The 14,557-nt window shown below is 39.0% G+C and overlaps 1 protein-coding gene across 4 annotated transcripts in view; it reads left to right on the plus strand.

Annotated features, from left to right (window-relative positions):
* Window positions 1–830: 830 nt before the first annotated feature.
* Window positions 831–14,557, plus strand: part of bbs9 (Bardet-Biedl syndrome 9) — a 150,298-nt gene continuing 136,571 nt past the window's right edge. The window contains exons 1-6 of one of the 4 annotated variants that reach the window (XM_088602053.1): window positions 832–1,484; window positions 1,698–1,860; window positions 3,550–3,667; window positions 5,101–5,251; window positions 11,803–11,867; window positions 12,193–12,306. In XM_088602053.1, coding sequence (XP_088458179.1) covers window positions 3,556–3,667; window positions 5,101–5,251; window positions 11,803–11,867; window positions 12,193–12,306 — 442 coding nt within the window. In that variant the 5' untranslated portion in view covers window positions 832–1,484; window positions 1,698–1,860; window positions 3,550–3,555. Of the gene's footprint in view, window positions 1,861–3,549; window positions 3,668–5,100; window positions 5,252–11,802; window positions 11,868–12,192; window positions 12,307–14,557 lie in introns of all 4 variants that reach the window. The other 3 variants (XM_088602054.1, XM_088602052.1, XM_088602055.1) reach the window with 3 other exon arrangements.

Consider the following 14,557-nt stretch of genomic DNA (forward strand, 5'->3'; position numbering starts at 1 on the left):
AGTGGGTTCCCAGTTGTGAGTTGCAGGGTGATAAGGCTGCTGGCAAAATGAATGAACCACTTGGGTGCCTCTTTGGAACCTGAAACGCCCTACAAGGAAATCCACTTGCAGACCACTGCTGTTTCTGTTTCTTGTTCAGAGTAATGCGTACCTGATCAATGTGTGTATCCCGAAATCTTCGTGCACCACTATATAAACATATTCATCATTCCAGCAGGCAGAAGTCAAAATATTGCACTTAGATTCAGCCTTGTGAAGCAGTGAGCGGACGAGCAACACTACAGAGTGAATTGTAATGTAAAATAATCATTCAAATTCTGGAGATTTTAAAATCTCCAAACAAAAAGAAATAAAAAGCACAAGTTGAAATGTAAATTTAAACTGAAATAATAGACAACACATATTTTGAACAAGAGGCTACATTCTGCAGATATGAAATTAAAAAATAAATGTCGGTCCTTGAATATCAAAATCATTATTAATTATCGGTACCATTTACTAATCGCGCCCTCGGCTGTTGATTACTCAGCCTTGAACAGCCGCAATGCGGTTGTGTCACATAAACCACAGCAATATTGTTGTGTTCTGACACTAAATTGCGTTTTAAAACGAACTGACTTAAAATGAAATTCTTGGAACATACAGATATTTTTATTAATTTTTAAAAGGTTAGTGTTAAATGTTTCATAGATATTTTATTATTGGAAACATCTTGTATTTATATGTATGTAATTTGTAATAAATTGGGTTTCCCCTTAACAAATGCTACCATCTAGTGGCGAGTTCTGTTTCATGCTACAGTACGACATTCACAACATAATCTGTACTTGATTGCATACATTTTTAGTTTGAAATGTAAAATTCTCTCTGTTTGGAGCTCCATTATAGTTCACACATTTTTCACTCATCAGCGTTTGTCACTGTTTCAGGGAACCGCTTAAAAAATACGCCGTAGTTTTGCTGGGAAACGTTGCACTGGACGCTACAAAAGTCAAAACCACACGAAATCACAGGCGAAGGCGAAAACTCTCAATCATTCTAGCGGCTCGTAGCATAGGAAGAGTACCATTAGGCCTCCCGGAGACGCAGAAGACATTCACAGTGCGGCGCAAACCCTCATCCCAACTCTGAACTCCATCTCCCAGGAACCCCAGCGGCGCCAGGCGGCAACATCCGGACCTGCGCGTTGACAGCGCCCAGTTCGTTGGTGGCAGTGCCATGACAACAGCAAGATGGTCTCGCGTCCGGAGCGAAATGTGAATTTTCGTGAACGGCGTTCGTGAAACCGGAGCTGCATGCACTGTGCTTTTATACTGTACCTACCCGGATACGCAGTTTGGTTTGGGAGATCTTGCGTGCACGCCGCGTGTAGCGTTTGCTTTTGCCGAGGGCAAGAGGAGAGGAAGGACGGGCGAGAGCCTGTGGTGCTGTTGGAAGTCGGGTCCTCATTGATTCCTGGCCTCGTCCAGGTGCCCTGCTAGCAGGTAGACAGTCCCTGCCCGCTGCCATTCACTGCCGCCGCCTTGTCCTGGGTGCTGCAAAACACGTTCATTTACGGCCGAAAGACACCCGAGCGAGAGCAAACAAAAAAAAAATAAAGAAGGAGACTTTTAAACGCCGGAGTTCTGGTGCTTCTGAATAAAAAAAAAAAACACAATAAGGCGAAGATCCGACCCCCAGCATTTTTTCTTTCCCAGTGTTTTTTGTGGGCTTGCACCGTCCGGCTCGATCGCAGCTGGCTTGAGAGTTTCGTTTTGGTCTCATTTTGATGCCTGTTGGCACTTCCCAGCTGGGCACTGGTGCTGAGCCTGGCGGAGAGACGATCCTGCCCGCGGGAGAGCTGGGGTTTTCGCCGGGCAGGTATGTTGAGCTGAGAGGTACACGTTTCGTCGATTGGCTCGGACTAATGCAGATCTCGGAGGTGATCGGGCTCACCGGCAGTTTGGAAACTGAACTCAGTGTCTCAGATCATTTTAATTACTCGCGGTATAACAAGGATACGTTTCCGGCGGCAGATGCTGTTGTAAAGATGTCAGTTAATGTAGCTCACTCCGGGGTGCAGTTTAATCATATTCCTGTTATGTAACATCGCAAGCGTGTCAGATCGGGCTCTTCCTTTATTTGAGCGTCCAAAACGAATCATCAATTGCTCGTCTGAGGGGAAACGCGTTAAATCAAGTTTGATCGCTCGTTTTTTCCCCATACAGAAACTCTCAATACAGTACAGTTGATCGTGCAGCTCCGTACAGCAGTCTGCATGAAAAGTTCCTGTGTATTAATGAACATTTATGTCGTTTGTGCGGGCTTGTCACGGGCATGGAGCTGATCTGAGCGAGTCTAGACAGACTGTCGAGTAAGATTATCTTGAGAGCCCCAGGGGTGATTAAATTGACCATTTGGAAGATGGGATATTGCTCGCAGGCCAGTCTGGCTTGTTTCATCACCTGTATAGTTGGACGATGAATGCGGTTACATTTGCACCTATTCGAAATGTAACCACTGAAACCAAAGGGACTTAGCACACCGAGAGTTTAGGGAAGCCAGGTTTCTTTTTGTACAGGGGATTAGCTGTCTATTCTGCACTCGCAGCAGGAGGTATTAAGACAGAGGATGTTCTGAAACAGAACACAATCCCCAGTCACATGATACGTCTAATCACTGCGGAGATTATTCAAGATACGGGCACAGCCCATAGCGATCTGCTGCTCAGAAAGTTCTGCTGGTATAAGGCAGCGCCCGCTTTAAAAAAAAAGGCATTGGTTTCGCCGAGTAAATCGTGTGCTCAGACTGTTGATATCCAGATTCGACCCTCTCCATCGGCCGATTTCATTGGCATGCTTAGCACACGTGTTTGTCTGAAAATGTATCTGAATCATTCTATTTCTATCATGATTGCTTTCTTAATTCGGGGTTTCGCTCAGCGTGATGAACAACCACCACACCACCCAAAAGCGTTTCCGAACACTTGCACAAAAAGAACACAATCGTAGGTTCTTCCTTTCGCGGAAAAGCAGTTGTATATAGATTTTTTGGTTAATGGGCAGAGTCTTGCACTAAAACCATAGGGCTCCGGGCATGGAGAGATCATCGACTGCCTTTCTGTGTGCATTCTCCCAGGGCAGGCATTGAGCAAAACTGTAGGCAACCTGTTGAAGCCCCTGGGATGCGTTTTACCCGGGACTCTGATGTAGAAATCTGCAGTCCCAATCCCACAGGTGGTTCCTCCACAGCACAGGCACTTAGTGCTTGGTCCTGCGCTTTTACAGTATGTAAAGATAGCAGGTTCCAGCAGGATGAGGTGTGCATGATGGTGTTTTATCCTCTTCCTAGTCTTGTAGTGAAGTGATTGTGTGTAAGGTGGCATTCTCTTCATAGGTGATCGCTAGCGAGGTTCACTCACTGCCCTGCGGGAAGGTTTTCTTCTGTTGTTTTCTCCTCGCAGGTTTCCAGTTCCTTACTGTGCCCCCTGGCTGAATATTGTTGCCCTGCGATGGGAGCATCACTAGTAGTGCTGCTTCGCTGAATGAACCCTGTTTTGCCTTTAAACAGAGAAGCATGTCCCTGTTTAAAGCTCGGGAGTGGTGGTCCGCTACGCTGGGCGATGGGGACGAGTTTGACCAGGGATGTTTGTGTGTCGGAGACGTTGACAATAGTGGCAGTGGACAAGGTAAGTTCTGAAGTTCCCGTGTCTCTGAAACTCGTTTTCTCACCCATAACCGAATTTTTAGTTAAATTGGAGCAAAAACGATGCATGGCATCTTTTTGGTTTTTACCTAAAATTGAGTTTTGCTAGAGTGGTGCATAGTAAAGACCATTTTAATGGGAAATCTCCTCATCCTGACTAGCGGTAGGTGAAAACAAAAAGGGTCTGCTATGGTATTTGGAAGCCTTCTTTTACCTAGTTAAACGAAATCACTTGTTCTATGTGAGTAACACAGTGAGTTTTAAAAAAATATTCTGAAACGGAAGGTTTTGTTAAAATGCAGTCCAGCTATCGTCAAGGATGTTTTGCATTCTTTCTACTTTCTACTGTTAAAGACTGTAAGAGCACTTTTATTGAGGTACAAATATTTTCCTCTGAGATTGCAGAGAATAATTATCCAAGTATCAGCACTTATTATGAGGGGAATTGTAAACACTGATCTGGCACTGCTTTGGGTGCCTTATTCTCCTGGAGGACTTTTACTATGGAAACTCCAGACTCTGTCTCTGGAGTATTTCTTTCTACTGCTTTGAAGCTGCCTTTGTTTTACACACTAATAACTCAACTGGAGCTTGTTTATATGACAACATACGGGATATATGATCAAGGCACAATGCAAGCATAGTATTTATACTGGCATTGCTTTTTAGTATTTTAAGCCTCTTAATTACAGTCAAATTTGCTGAAAAACTTCTGTTTAATTGGCTTCTTCACTGCACAAATAGATTTAATGACATGAATTTCAAGTACAGGAACTTTAAATGGAATCATATTGCCTGAATTTTATTTTTGTGCAAGAGCAAGTTGTTGATTTTCTGTTTGAATGTTTTCTCTTTATTACACCTTTATAAATTGTTGATGTTGATTTATTTTCCTATTTTTGTAGAGGTGCCCGTTGTCTTTTGTGGAAATGACATGGGACATTTCCACAAGTAAATAGTAATAATTTCAACTAATAAAGTGCATGCACATACATATTATTTTAAAAGAAGAGAGCGTTATGGGGAATATTGTCTCATTACTGTTGCTGACAACACACAGACTGGGGCAGTGTAGTAGGGGAACTCCATCACCTGCTACTGTAAACCTTGACACTGTCACAAATCTATTGCAGTGCTGCGCTTATTGATGTGTTACAGCAGGTATTTCAGTTAATGCATTACACTACAATTGATATTACGTGTTTGTAATTATTTTATTTTAGTACATAATTACTTTGAAAATGAGCTCAAAACAACCACAAATTGCCATAGCACGCTGTCTTTGGGGGCAGTGATCAGTGTCACTTCTTATGTTACTTGGAAGGCAGTTCACTTGAAATGAATTCTCACATTTTGGTGGTAGTTGGATTCGTCCGTACGGGTTGCTCAGCGGACCTGCTGCTGTTTTCTGCACAGATAAGATTGTGGTGGGGAGCTACATGGGACTGCTGCGCGTTTTCTCCCCTCGCCCGTCCAAGCCTGGAGGAACCCTGGAGCCCGAAGAGCAGCTTCTGGAGGTGCAGCTCAGAGATCCTGTGATACAGGTGGAAGTGGGCAAATTCGTTTCGTAAGTGTTATACTGCTCCCTTTGCAAAGAAGAGAGAACTGCAGGCACATAGCGTGCAGCAGCTTTCATTGAAAGAGTATGTTCCGTAAATGCTGCTCATTTTAATATGCGTCTGCTTTTAAAATCTGATTTATTTTAAATACAATGTCTGAAAATATGTGGGGCAGCAGAGCGTAGGTGACAGATTTGTCGTGGTTACCTTCCAGCTGTTTTTGAGGAAAACGACTTTTAAACTGGGATGAGAGAGAAATTGAGGCTGTGCATATGGCCTGTTTCAGTGTTATGACTGTCACAAAATACTCTTTATAAATCCTGTGTGTAATGCTGTGCAATCTGATTGTAGAACAGCTGACAGTCGCGCAAGCAAGCAGATTATTCTCTATTTGGATCATGCTAGGTCACTGAATATTGAATGCTCACTACTACCGATTACATGTGCACTAAATATTCCATAGTAAAGATACGGAACCCCCCCAAAACAAAATTACATGGATATATTTTATTGTTTTATTCTTCAGTAATCCAGAATGTTCTGATGTTACCCATTTAGCTAATTTGTTTCATTCACATTTCAAATTCAACAGTAACCTTAAACCTCTCTAGCCTTAACAAGGTCAGACGAGTCTGAACTTTGGAAATAGTATTCCCACCTCTGAGCATGTCTGTGATTGTTCGCAGCAGAGGCATTATTGGGAAGCAATCCTCTGGGATAGGCGGAACTGTCAGGTGGCAGGATTCTGTTCCATTCCTCTTACTGGGACTGGGCAAACATGCGCCTGGCCTAGACAGAGCACGTCATCCAACACTGTGGCATAAAGGTTCAGCTTGGATAAATAGGGCATAACTGTCACATTCTCCCCTCGCAAGAAGGCTGTTGTTATATGGGTAGTATGTGTAGGGGCAGTATAAACTGGCAGCACAAAAGCATTCATGAAAATCAAGCATGAGATATTGACCTTTATGTGGTATCATGACTCGGTTCCCAGATCATGTCCTTTCATTGACTGTGTCTGGTTGTCACGTTAGAATCAAAATGGCTTTTACTGCTAAAAGTTATTTCCTGTTTCCACCAAATCATCCTCAAGATGGTGATAGAGTTGTGCTGCTTTTGTTGTTATTTCTTCTGGCCAAGGAAGTGAGCCAGTTGCAAGCACTGTAGTTTTTCAGGACACAGTAGCAGCACAGGCCTAAAGTAGTGTTTTGTTGTGCCCATACAACCAGATGCGATTAAAGGCTTTGCAGGCTCATTTCACAAATAAATGAGCAGATACATGGGTATGATCATTTTTTCCCCTGGGAAACATATAGCATTACAGATCAGATATAGTCAGGAAATTATTTTAGATGAGTATTTATAATATTTTCTTTGTTTCTTTATGAGAGTTTAAAAGCCATGCATTGCCTGCTTTGCATTCGTAGTTGACTGTGCTTGACAGTATTATGTTCTCAACAGTTTACGTACAGTACAACATATTTTTGATTCACAGTTTCTGGCCCATGTAAGACTACTTGTACTGTATGTACTCGTTATAGGGGAATACTTTAATTTTTAATTCGGCAACAGCTCACCCCTTCAACAAGGACGCCCTTATCTCTTTGTTTGTCCTCTAAATGGTTCCAAACCTTAGCACAATGTTTAATATTTGTGATGCTTAGCAATTGTGAAATAATGATTTGACCTTTTTCTCATGTAGATGCAAACAGAAAGCAAATTATGATTGGCTTCAGAAAGCATGTTTTATTCCTGTTACCCCTGTATCTGTTAATGGAACTGATATTGAAACAGTCAATGAATATAAATACTTTGGCGCTATTATTGACTTGGACTGCCAATAAGGAAGCAGAGAACCTGAGGATGCAACAAAGGTTGTATTTACTAAGGATTGTTAATGTATAAAGCATACTGTTGATGCTTTTTTTTCTAAGAGTTTTATTCATAGCTTTCTCACGTTTTGTATTCAGAGCCTTGTCCTTGCACAACAAAAATAAGTTGAACAAAATGATCAGGACTGGCGCATTCTTGGAGTTAATAACGTGTAATGGAGTGACATATTATTAATCTTGCACATAAAATCCTAGACGACCCCTCTCATTCACTCTTTTTAGAATATACTCTTCTATCCCCTGGAAGGAGGTACCAGACACCTCGTATAGAGACAAAGAGAGCATTTACTTGTTTATACATACAAGCATTAAATTGTTGAAAACTGAAAAAAATGTCTTACTGTTTTTAGACTTTTTTACAAGCTAATTAAAAACAGATAATCTCATGGTGCTGGAAAGGTTCTGATTGAGTCGTTGAGTGTTGTTTTGTATTATGGTATTGTAATGTTGTTGAATTATTGTCATATATGTAAAATGATTATGAGTTCTTGATGTGCAAGGCAAATTCCCCTAGGGGCAGTAAAGATGAATTCAGTTCAATTTAAAATGTAATCTTCCATTTTGTTCCTCCATCTCCTGCTGTAAATTACCACCACAGACCGTTTTTCCAGTCCTCTTATCTGATGATTTCCTAGTTTCGACGTTTACTGTGGTTCCAGGAATGGCTTACCCTAAATTACTGGCATTTTACCTTTTACCTCAGATAGAGACCCTCTTAAAATGTCTTTTTGAAGATTTTAAAAGAATGTTTAGTAATTGTGCCGCTGAAGCAGTTAGAGAATGTGTGAATGGATTATTAGTAATTCTGTATTTGTATGTTTTTTGTCTTCGGTTTCCCTTGTTAAAGTGAGGAGCCTGTCTTTAGATGTCCTTGGGTTTCCTTACTATTAATTTGTGGGAACTGAGACATCACAATGCAAAAATAAAGCATTAGACGAAACCTTTTTCTTTTTTACACCTTTCTGTGGCTAATTAAAAGCAAACGTTAACCTCAATCTTGTAAGAAACCTTACCTGACTGAAAAGAGCATGTGCTCTAAATGACAGTCCTATCTGTATATGTGTTAAACACTCACACGTACACACAATGATGACAAATTCACAATATCAAACAGTGCAATTCTTTTTCACTGTACTAATCTGTAATATTTACTTCTTAAGGAAGGCTTAGGTTTTGCCCTAAAGCTTTTGCCCTAGTTTGGGCATCTTCTATTCATTTGACCTTTTTCCATCTCTGAGAATAATGCTACAGCTTCCATAAATAGAAAATAATTACTCTTGAGGTACCGGTTGTATTTAAAAGTAATTTATATGATAAATAACCAATTACATCTACTGTATAACTGATATACTGAACATGTTTCCCTTCACGTTAATGGCCTGTAATTACTGAGCTTTATTAAAAAAAATAAATCTTACATTGATTTAAGATAAGCACAATAAGAGATATATAGAGAAAGGCATACAGTAAATCACCCTGATAAATTAAAGACTAGTTTCAGTCATGTATTACAATTATGGAAATGAATGCAATTTTTAACCTAATCCAAAGATCACAATCCATTGTAAGATCTAAAGCCTCATAGCTAATTCTGTTTCTTTTCTTTGGAAGTAGTCTGTCATAGTGTTCAGCCCAGTGTTTTCTGGTGAACAGGTATTTGTAAGAGTTCTGTGATTGCATAGCTGCAGTATAAAAAATAGGTGAAGACATCATAACACTTCAAATGTTGTGAAATTTCATCTAGATGTTTGTTAATTGAGCCTAAACTGGGTTGAGAATCATTAATTTTATATAAAGAAGCTTGTCCTAGTCTGCATCCTTGATTAAATCCCTTTTTAGTTTTCAGTAGAGGACCCCTTCCTTTGTTTCACTTGTTTCAGTAGTCCTCTGTGTTCACCCTATCTAAACCCTTTAGGATTGTATGTACTGAGGTCAGATGTTCCTTCAGTCTCCTTCCTCCTGGACTGAAGAGGTTTGTCCAGCTTCTTTAACCTGTCTGTATATTCCCGTTGTTCTTTTTTGAACTGCTATGTGTATGTTATCCTGAACACATGTATAATAATTTGAAGTAGGTGGGGAGCTGTGTCAGCATGCGTAGTCTGCAAAGGAACAAGTAATAGGTTTATTCCATGCTGAAAAGAGAAGAGAGAAAACGCAACGTTTTGGCCATAGAGCCTCCTTCAGGTGTGTGAACACAGAATAACCTGAACAGATCGTTCTAAAAGGAGTGTTACTAGTGCTTTGTAAACCTTGAGTACACTATAACTTCCTCTGGTATTTGAGGCTAATGTTCTTCTGTGTGCGGATCACTTCAAACTTATCGACAGAAAATTTCATTTGCCCACCTTCTTACTGCTTGATTGTCTTTCAGTAATTCCCTTACTACTCTTTGGGTTTGTTTTTCTATCACATGCAACTTAACTTTTTTACTGTCATAATCTTAATTATTGTTATAGCAGCGGGAACAGCAACAGACCTCACTCCATGGTACACCACCTCTTACCTCTTAGCACCTCTTGAGAGTTCACGCCATTTAAGATGAAGTGTTGTTTTCTGTTAACCAGTTCCTGATCCATCACTATGGATGCCTGTGTCTTTTCATATGAAAATTATGCTTTTATGATGCTCCTTCACGGCCATTGTAGCCATCTGCTCCCTTTTGTGGGGTGGTCTTCCTAGAGCCAGCAGAGAGTACCTTTTTTAAAGCAGTTTTTGTATTGTTTTGTATTTTCTTTTTTGTCTGTCTGTTAAATGTTTTTGATTGCAGTCTTAGTTTAACGCATGAATTGCATGGAAATGGAGGTAGCATTTCTTCAAAGAAGCAGACATCTTTCAATAAGGATTTCCTAAACTTTTTAAAACAAGGTGCTGTATTGTACATTTTCAAACCCAGGTCCGACATTTTCTGAGCCGGTTTAAATTTCCTTGTAACCAAAGACTAGAATGCCTTCAAAGTGATAGACGTGTGGCAAGAAACCTTCATTTTAAAAGTGCCAAACCTATGTGGAAACAGCGGATATCATGCATCTGCCAAAGTGCTTTCTGGCTTTTCCGTTTCAGAACTTTGAAAGGGCCCACTTTGACAAGGGCTTTGTCACCTAGGACAGCAGGCTGGAAAAGACATTGCAAGACGTGTTAGCGAAAGGCAAGCTTTAGTAAGCCAGGGAAATTCCAGAGCCATTAGCATAAGCGATATTTAAGAAAACAGGAAAATAGGAATTCGTACTACTAACGATATTTTCGTTTTGGAACTTGTACAGGATGTACTATGTAGTTCAGGTGGGTTCACACACCTGAAGAAGGCTCCACGGCCGAAACGTTGTGTTCTTTCTTCTTTTTTTTTCAGCATGGAATAAACCTATTACTTGTTCCTTTGCAGTATGTACTATACCATGTGGAATGTTTTTTAATTGAATGATCCTGCAGGATGGTGCTGTTTCTCTGTCACTGCTACAGAGGTTCCCCTGAAGTAAGGGGCAGTAGAGCAGGTACAGAATGTTGCTTTCATGATAAACATTGAATATATCATTAGTACAGTACTAAAGTTATTCCCTATATGAAGTTTTAATATATGAAGAAAGAAGTATTGTATTTTAAAGGTGAGGACCTTTGAAAGATTTGCACCTAAAAAGTGAATTATTTTATTTGAAGATATGTACCTACTGTAAATATTTTGATGAAAAACGATGCTACCCATTTTGTAGAACTGCTAAATTCATTTGTTGGGTCTTTTGACCAGCCTAGGTGAGCACTCAATTATAATTGTAATCATTCTAACGATAATTGGGGCTGGAGGCAGGGATGTTCCTGATGGTATACTGTAGGTTACAGATTGTCTTGAATTTCCTCTGTCTTTACTTTTCTGCGTAATAAGAATGTTTAAATAGCCTTTTAAGACAAATCTTTCTGTTAACATGGATGCTATTGAAGTCCACGTGCATCTGGCTGTTTTACAGAGATTTAATATATATACTATAACCTAGTGCTCTCATTCTAAAATAATGACAGTTAAGACTTAAGGTCTTTAGGCATTTTGACAGTGAATGTTTTTTTTTTCAATGCATTTTTGGATTGTTGTGGATTGCCAAATATCTCTTGGATTTCTGTTTGTTTGGGACTGCTTTGCAATTAAATGTTTTTAGATTTCTATGCAAAATAAAAATAAATAAAAGAAAGGTAATAGATCTTTTCACAAAGAATCCATCCTTTCTAATTGTGCTATCAAGGATATGGGGTAGACTTTACCACTGCTGTGCACTTCAGACAAAAACATGAATTGCATAAAAATAGAAATGGAAAATGAAAAAATGCAACTGATGCACATATTATTTTATTGTATCATTAAAAAATATTTTGTTGAAAAATGATTTTTTCCGTATTATACCATAAGATGGAATTCAAAAGGATGTGTACCGTCTGCACCTACACTTTGAAATTGTATGTAGAAAATGAATATAAAATAAAAATCAATAGTATAAAAAGTGTAGTAATTGCAATTTAAATCTTTACACTGAATGATTATTTTAAAGCATATGTGTAAACTGGCGTTTTATAACAATGACTTGATTTGTTGTATTGAATTATAGGGTGTGAATATCAGTAATGTGAAGGAACTCTCTTGATTCTGGTGTAGTGACCTGGACTTAAATGTGCTTTATTCTCCCCAGATGTTCAGACCTGCTTCATCTGGCTGTGTTACACCCTAGAAAATTGTCAGTCTGTGCTATTGCAGGTAAGAGCCATATAGCTCATTCTTAATAAAAATGTGTTCCTTGAAGAATCACATTTGTTTTACATGCATTCTGATTCAAATTCACTATTTCAGGCATGTCTGTATAAAAAAATCAATACGTATGTCATTGTGAGCAGATTTTGGAACCAGTTGACAGACATTTCTGACAATTTTTCAAAAACTTTAATTTGATACACAGTTTTTTAAATGTCAGCTTATTTATATAGAATATAAATTATATACTGTACCTCATTTTTAAAAATATGAATTGATATTTATCCTTTTTAAACTGTTTCATTTTTTTCTTTTCAATATGCAATTGTAGCAACTGCGGGCAATGTAGAACATGGAATCCAGTACCAGTTAAGACTTGTGTATGAACACAATCTTCAGAGAATTGCCTGCAACATGACATATGGTCCCTTTGGTGGAGTTACAGGTATGTTCATTAATAATTAATAATTGCTTACACTTATATAGCGCTTTTCTGGACACTCCACTCAAAGGGCTTTACAGGTAATGGGGATCCCCTCCACCACCACCAATGTGCAGCCCCACCTGGATGATGCAACGGCAGCCATAGTGCGCCAGAATGCTCACCACACATCAGCTCTCAGTGGGGAGGAGAGCAATGAAGCCAATTCATAGATGGGGATTATTAGGAGGCCATGATTAGTAAGGGCCAATTGGAAATTTGGCCAGGACGCCGGGGTTACACCCCTACTCTTTTCGAGAAACGCCCTGGGATTTTTAATGACCACAGAGAGTCAGGACCTCGGTTTTACGTCTCATCCGAAGGACGGCGCCTGTTTACAGTATAGTGTCCCCGTCACTATACTGGGGCATTAGGACCCACATGGACCGCAGGGTGAGCGCCCCCTGCTGGCCCCACTAACACCTCTTCCAGCAGCAACCTCAGTTTTTCCCAGGAGGTCTCCCATCCAGGTACTGTCCAGGCTCACACCTGCTGAGCTCCAGTAGGCTGCCAGTTGTGAGTTGCAGGGTGATATGGCTGCTGGCTCATAATTTCAAGCAATAGAACAGTGAGCTAAGACTTCTCAGACGCCAGTGTTTTGAAAAGGGGTCATGCATCTCCCAGTGAGGTCCTGGGAAGAGAGAAACACAACATAAACTATTTTTGACTCAAGCTGAAGACACGTTTAACACCTAAAGGTAATGCAAATACATACATGTAATAAAACATTTTTGTCTGTATTGGTATATAGTTCAATTAGTTAAATGTTAACACTCAAGACCTTGATATTAAATGGAGCTATTAGGTCTAAAGATACCACTCAATTGCATGATTTTCAGTGTACCTTCAGTGTACCAACTTTTGTGCTCAGTTTCTGGCTTTTTGTGCACCATATGCTGATACATGAATGTGAGGCAAGCAAGGGGAAATATTCCAACCCGAAGAAAGAAAACATTGCAATTTTTATAGTCAACTGCTCATTTCCAGTAACCCAGAGACATGCCGGTTTGCGTATTTATAATTTCACTTCTTTTACATGAGAATGAGGGTTTTTTGTGGAAGGTTTGTATTTTTCTGTCAGGCATGACGGGAACATGGTTTTCTGCCTGTAAGTTGAATATTTCAACAATAAAGCCTTTATTTTATGTCCTGTGCCATTTGAGTGTCAAACAGATTTTCTTTAAATAGGCTGATCTTAGTTTTGATATTACTTTTTTATTAGAAAGGATTTTAGGACTAAAGTCATTGCTTTTCTTGGATTCCAGTTACCACTCATGACAATTTTATCCTGCTAAATGATCACAGAAAAGTGGTAGATAGTAAAACTAAAGCGAAATTAATTCCAGAAATCGCAGGGCTTGAAATTAGAAACAGGTTATTATACTGTTCCATGGCCAGCTTGTTCTAAAATAAGTACAAGCTATAAATATGAAGGAAAATATTATCTCTTACTTAGCCCACACACACAGTTTGTTTAAAATGTATTGAGACGCTTAGAAAAGTTGGAACGCAGAAATAATCTTTACTGCAATTTACTAAAGTGTTCTTGAGCATTTTAATCTCAGTAGATTTTCTTTACATGAACTTTTAAATTGTCTTTCAGATGATATTTTTTACAAAATCTAATATACATGGAATTTGACTATGGAACTACCTAACATAAATTACCCATTTCTAAACAGCCTGTTATTTTGGTAGCTTTTGCGTTGACAGTATAATCCTGCTTTTATTAAATATAAAAAAAATATTATGTCAGAATGAAAGTTAAAATTGTTGTCCATTATATTTAATCATAAATTCTAAAGCGTGTTTAATGTTATACAGAATACACATCCATTTGTTATTTGCATATACAATTGAGGTTCAACACATCTCATCTTAAAAATAGCATCATTAAAATGATTGAAAACTGACATGAATTGTACTGTGTTTAAACGTACAGTAATTAAATGTACTGTACATTGTACCTAAAGTATCCAATGTAAACACAAAGAACCACAAGGTGGCAGTGTGAGCACTGCTGTGTGTAGGAATTTCTCTTGCAAAATGCTTTTGGTTACTTTTAAAATACAGTACTGTATATGCTGTATGTGAAGACAGCAAGGACGTATTCTTATACTACACAAAAACATGTATAATTCTTGTAATTATCATTTAGTGTGTAGTCACATTTAATTGATTATAATGTTTGAATTATCACTGTTGTGTTTTTAAG

Source organism: Lepisosteus platostomus, chromosome 12, assembly GCF_059453375.1.
Source record: "Lepisosteus platostomus isolate fLepPlt1 chromosome 12, fLepPlt1.hap1, whole genome shotgun sequence".
Classification (NCBI taxonomy): Eukaryota; Metazoa; Chordata; class Actinopteri; order Semionotiformes; family Lepisosteidae; genus Lepisosteus; species Lepisosteus platostomus.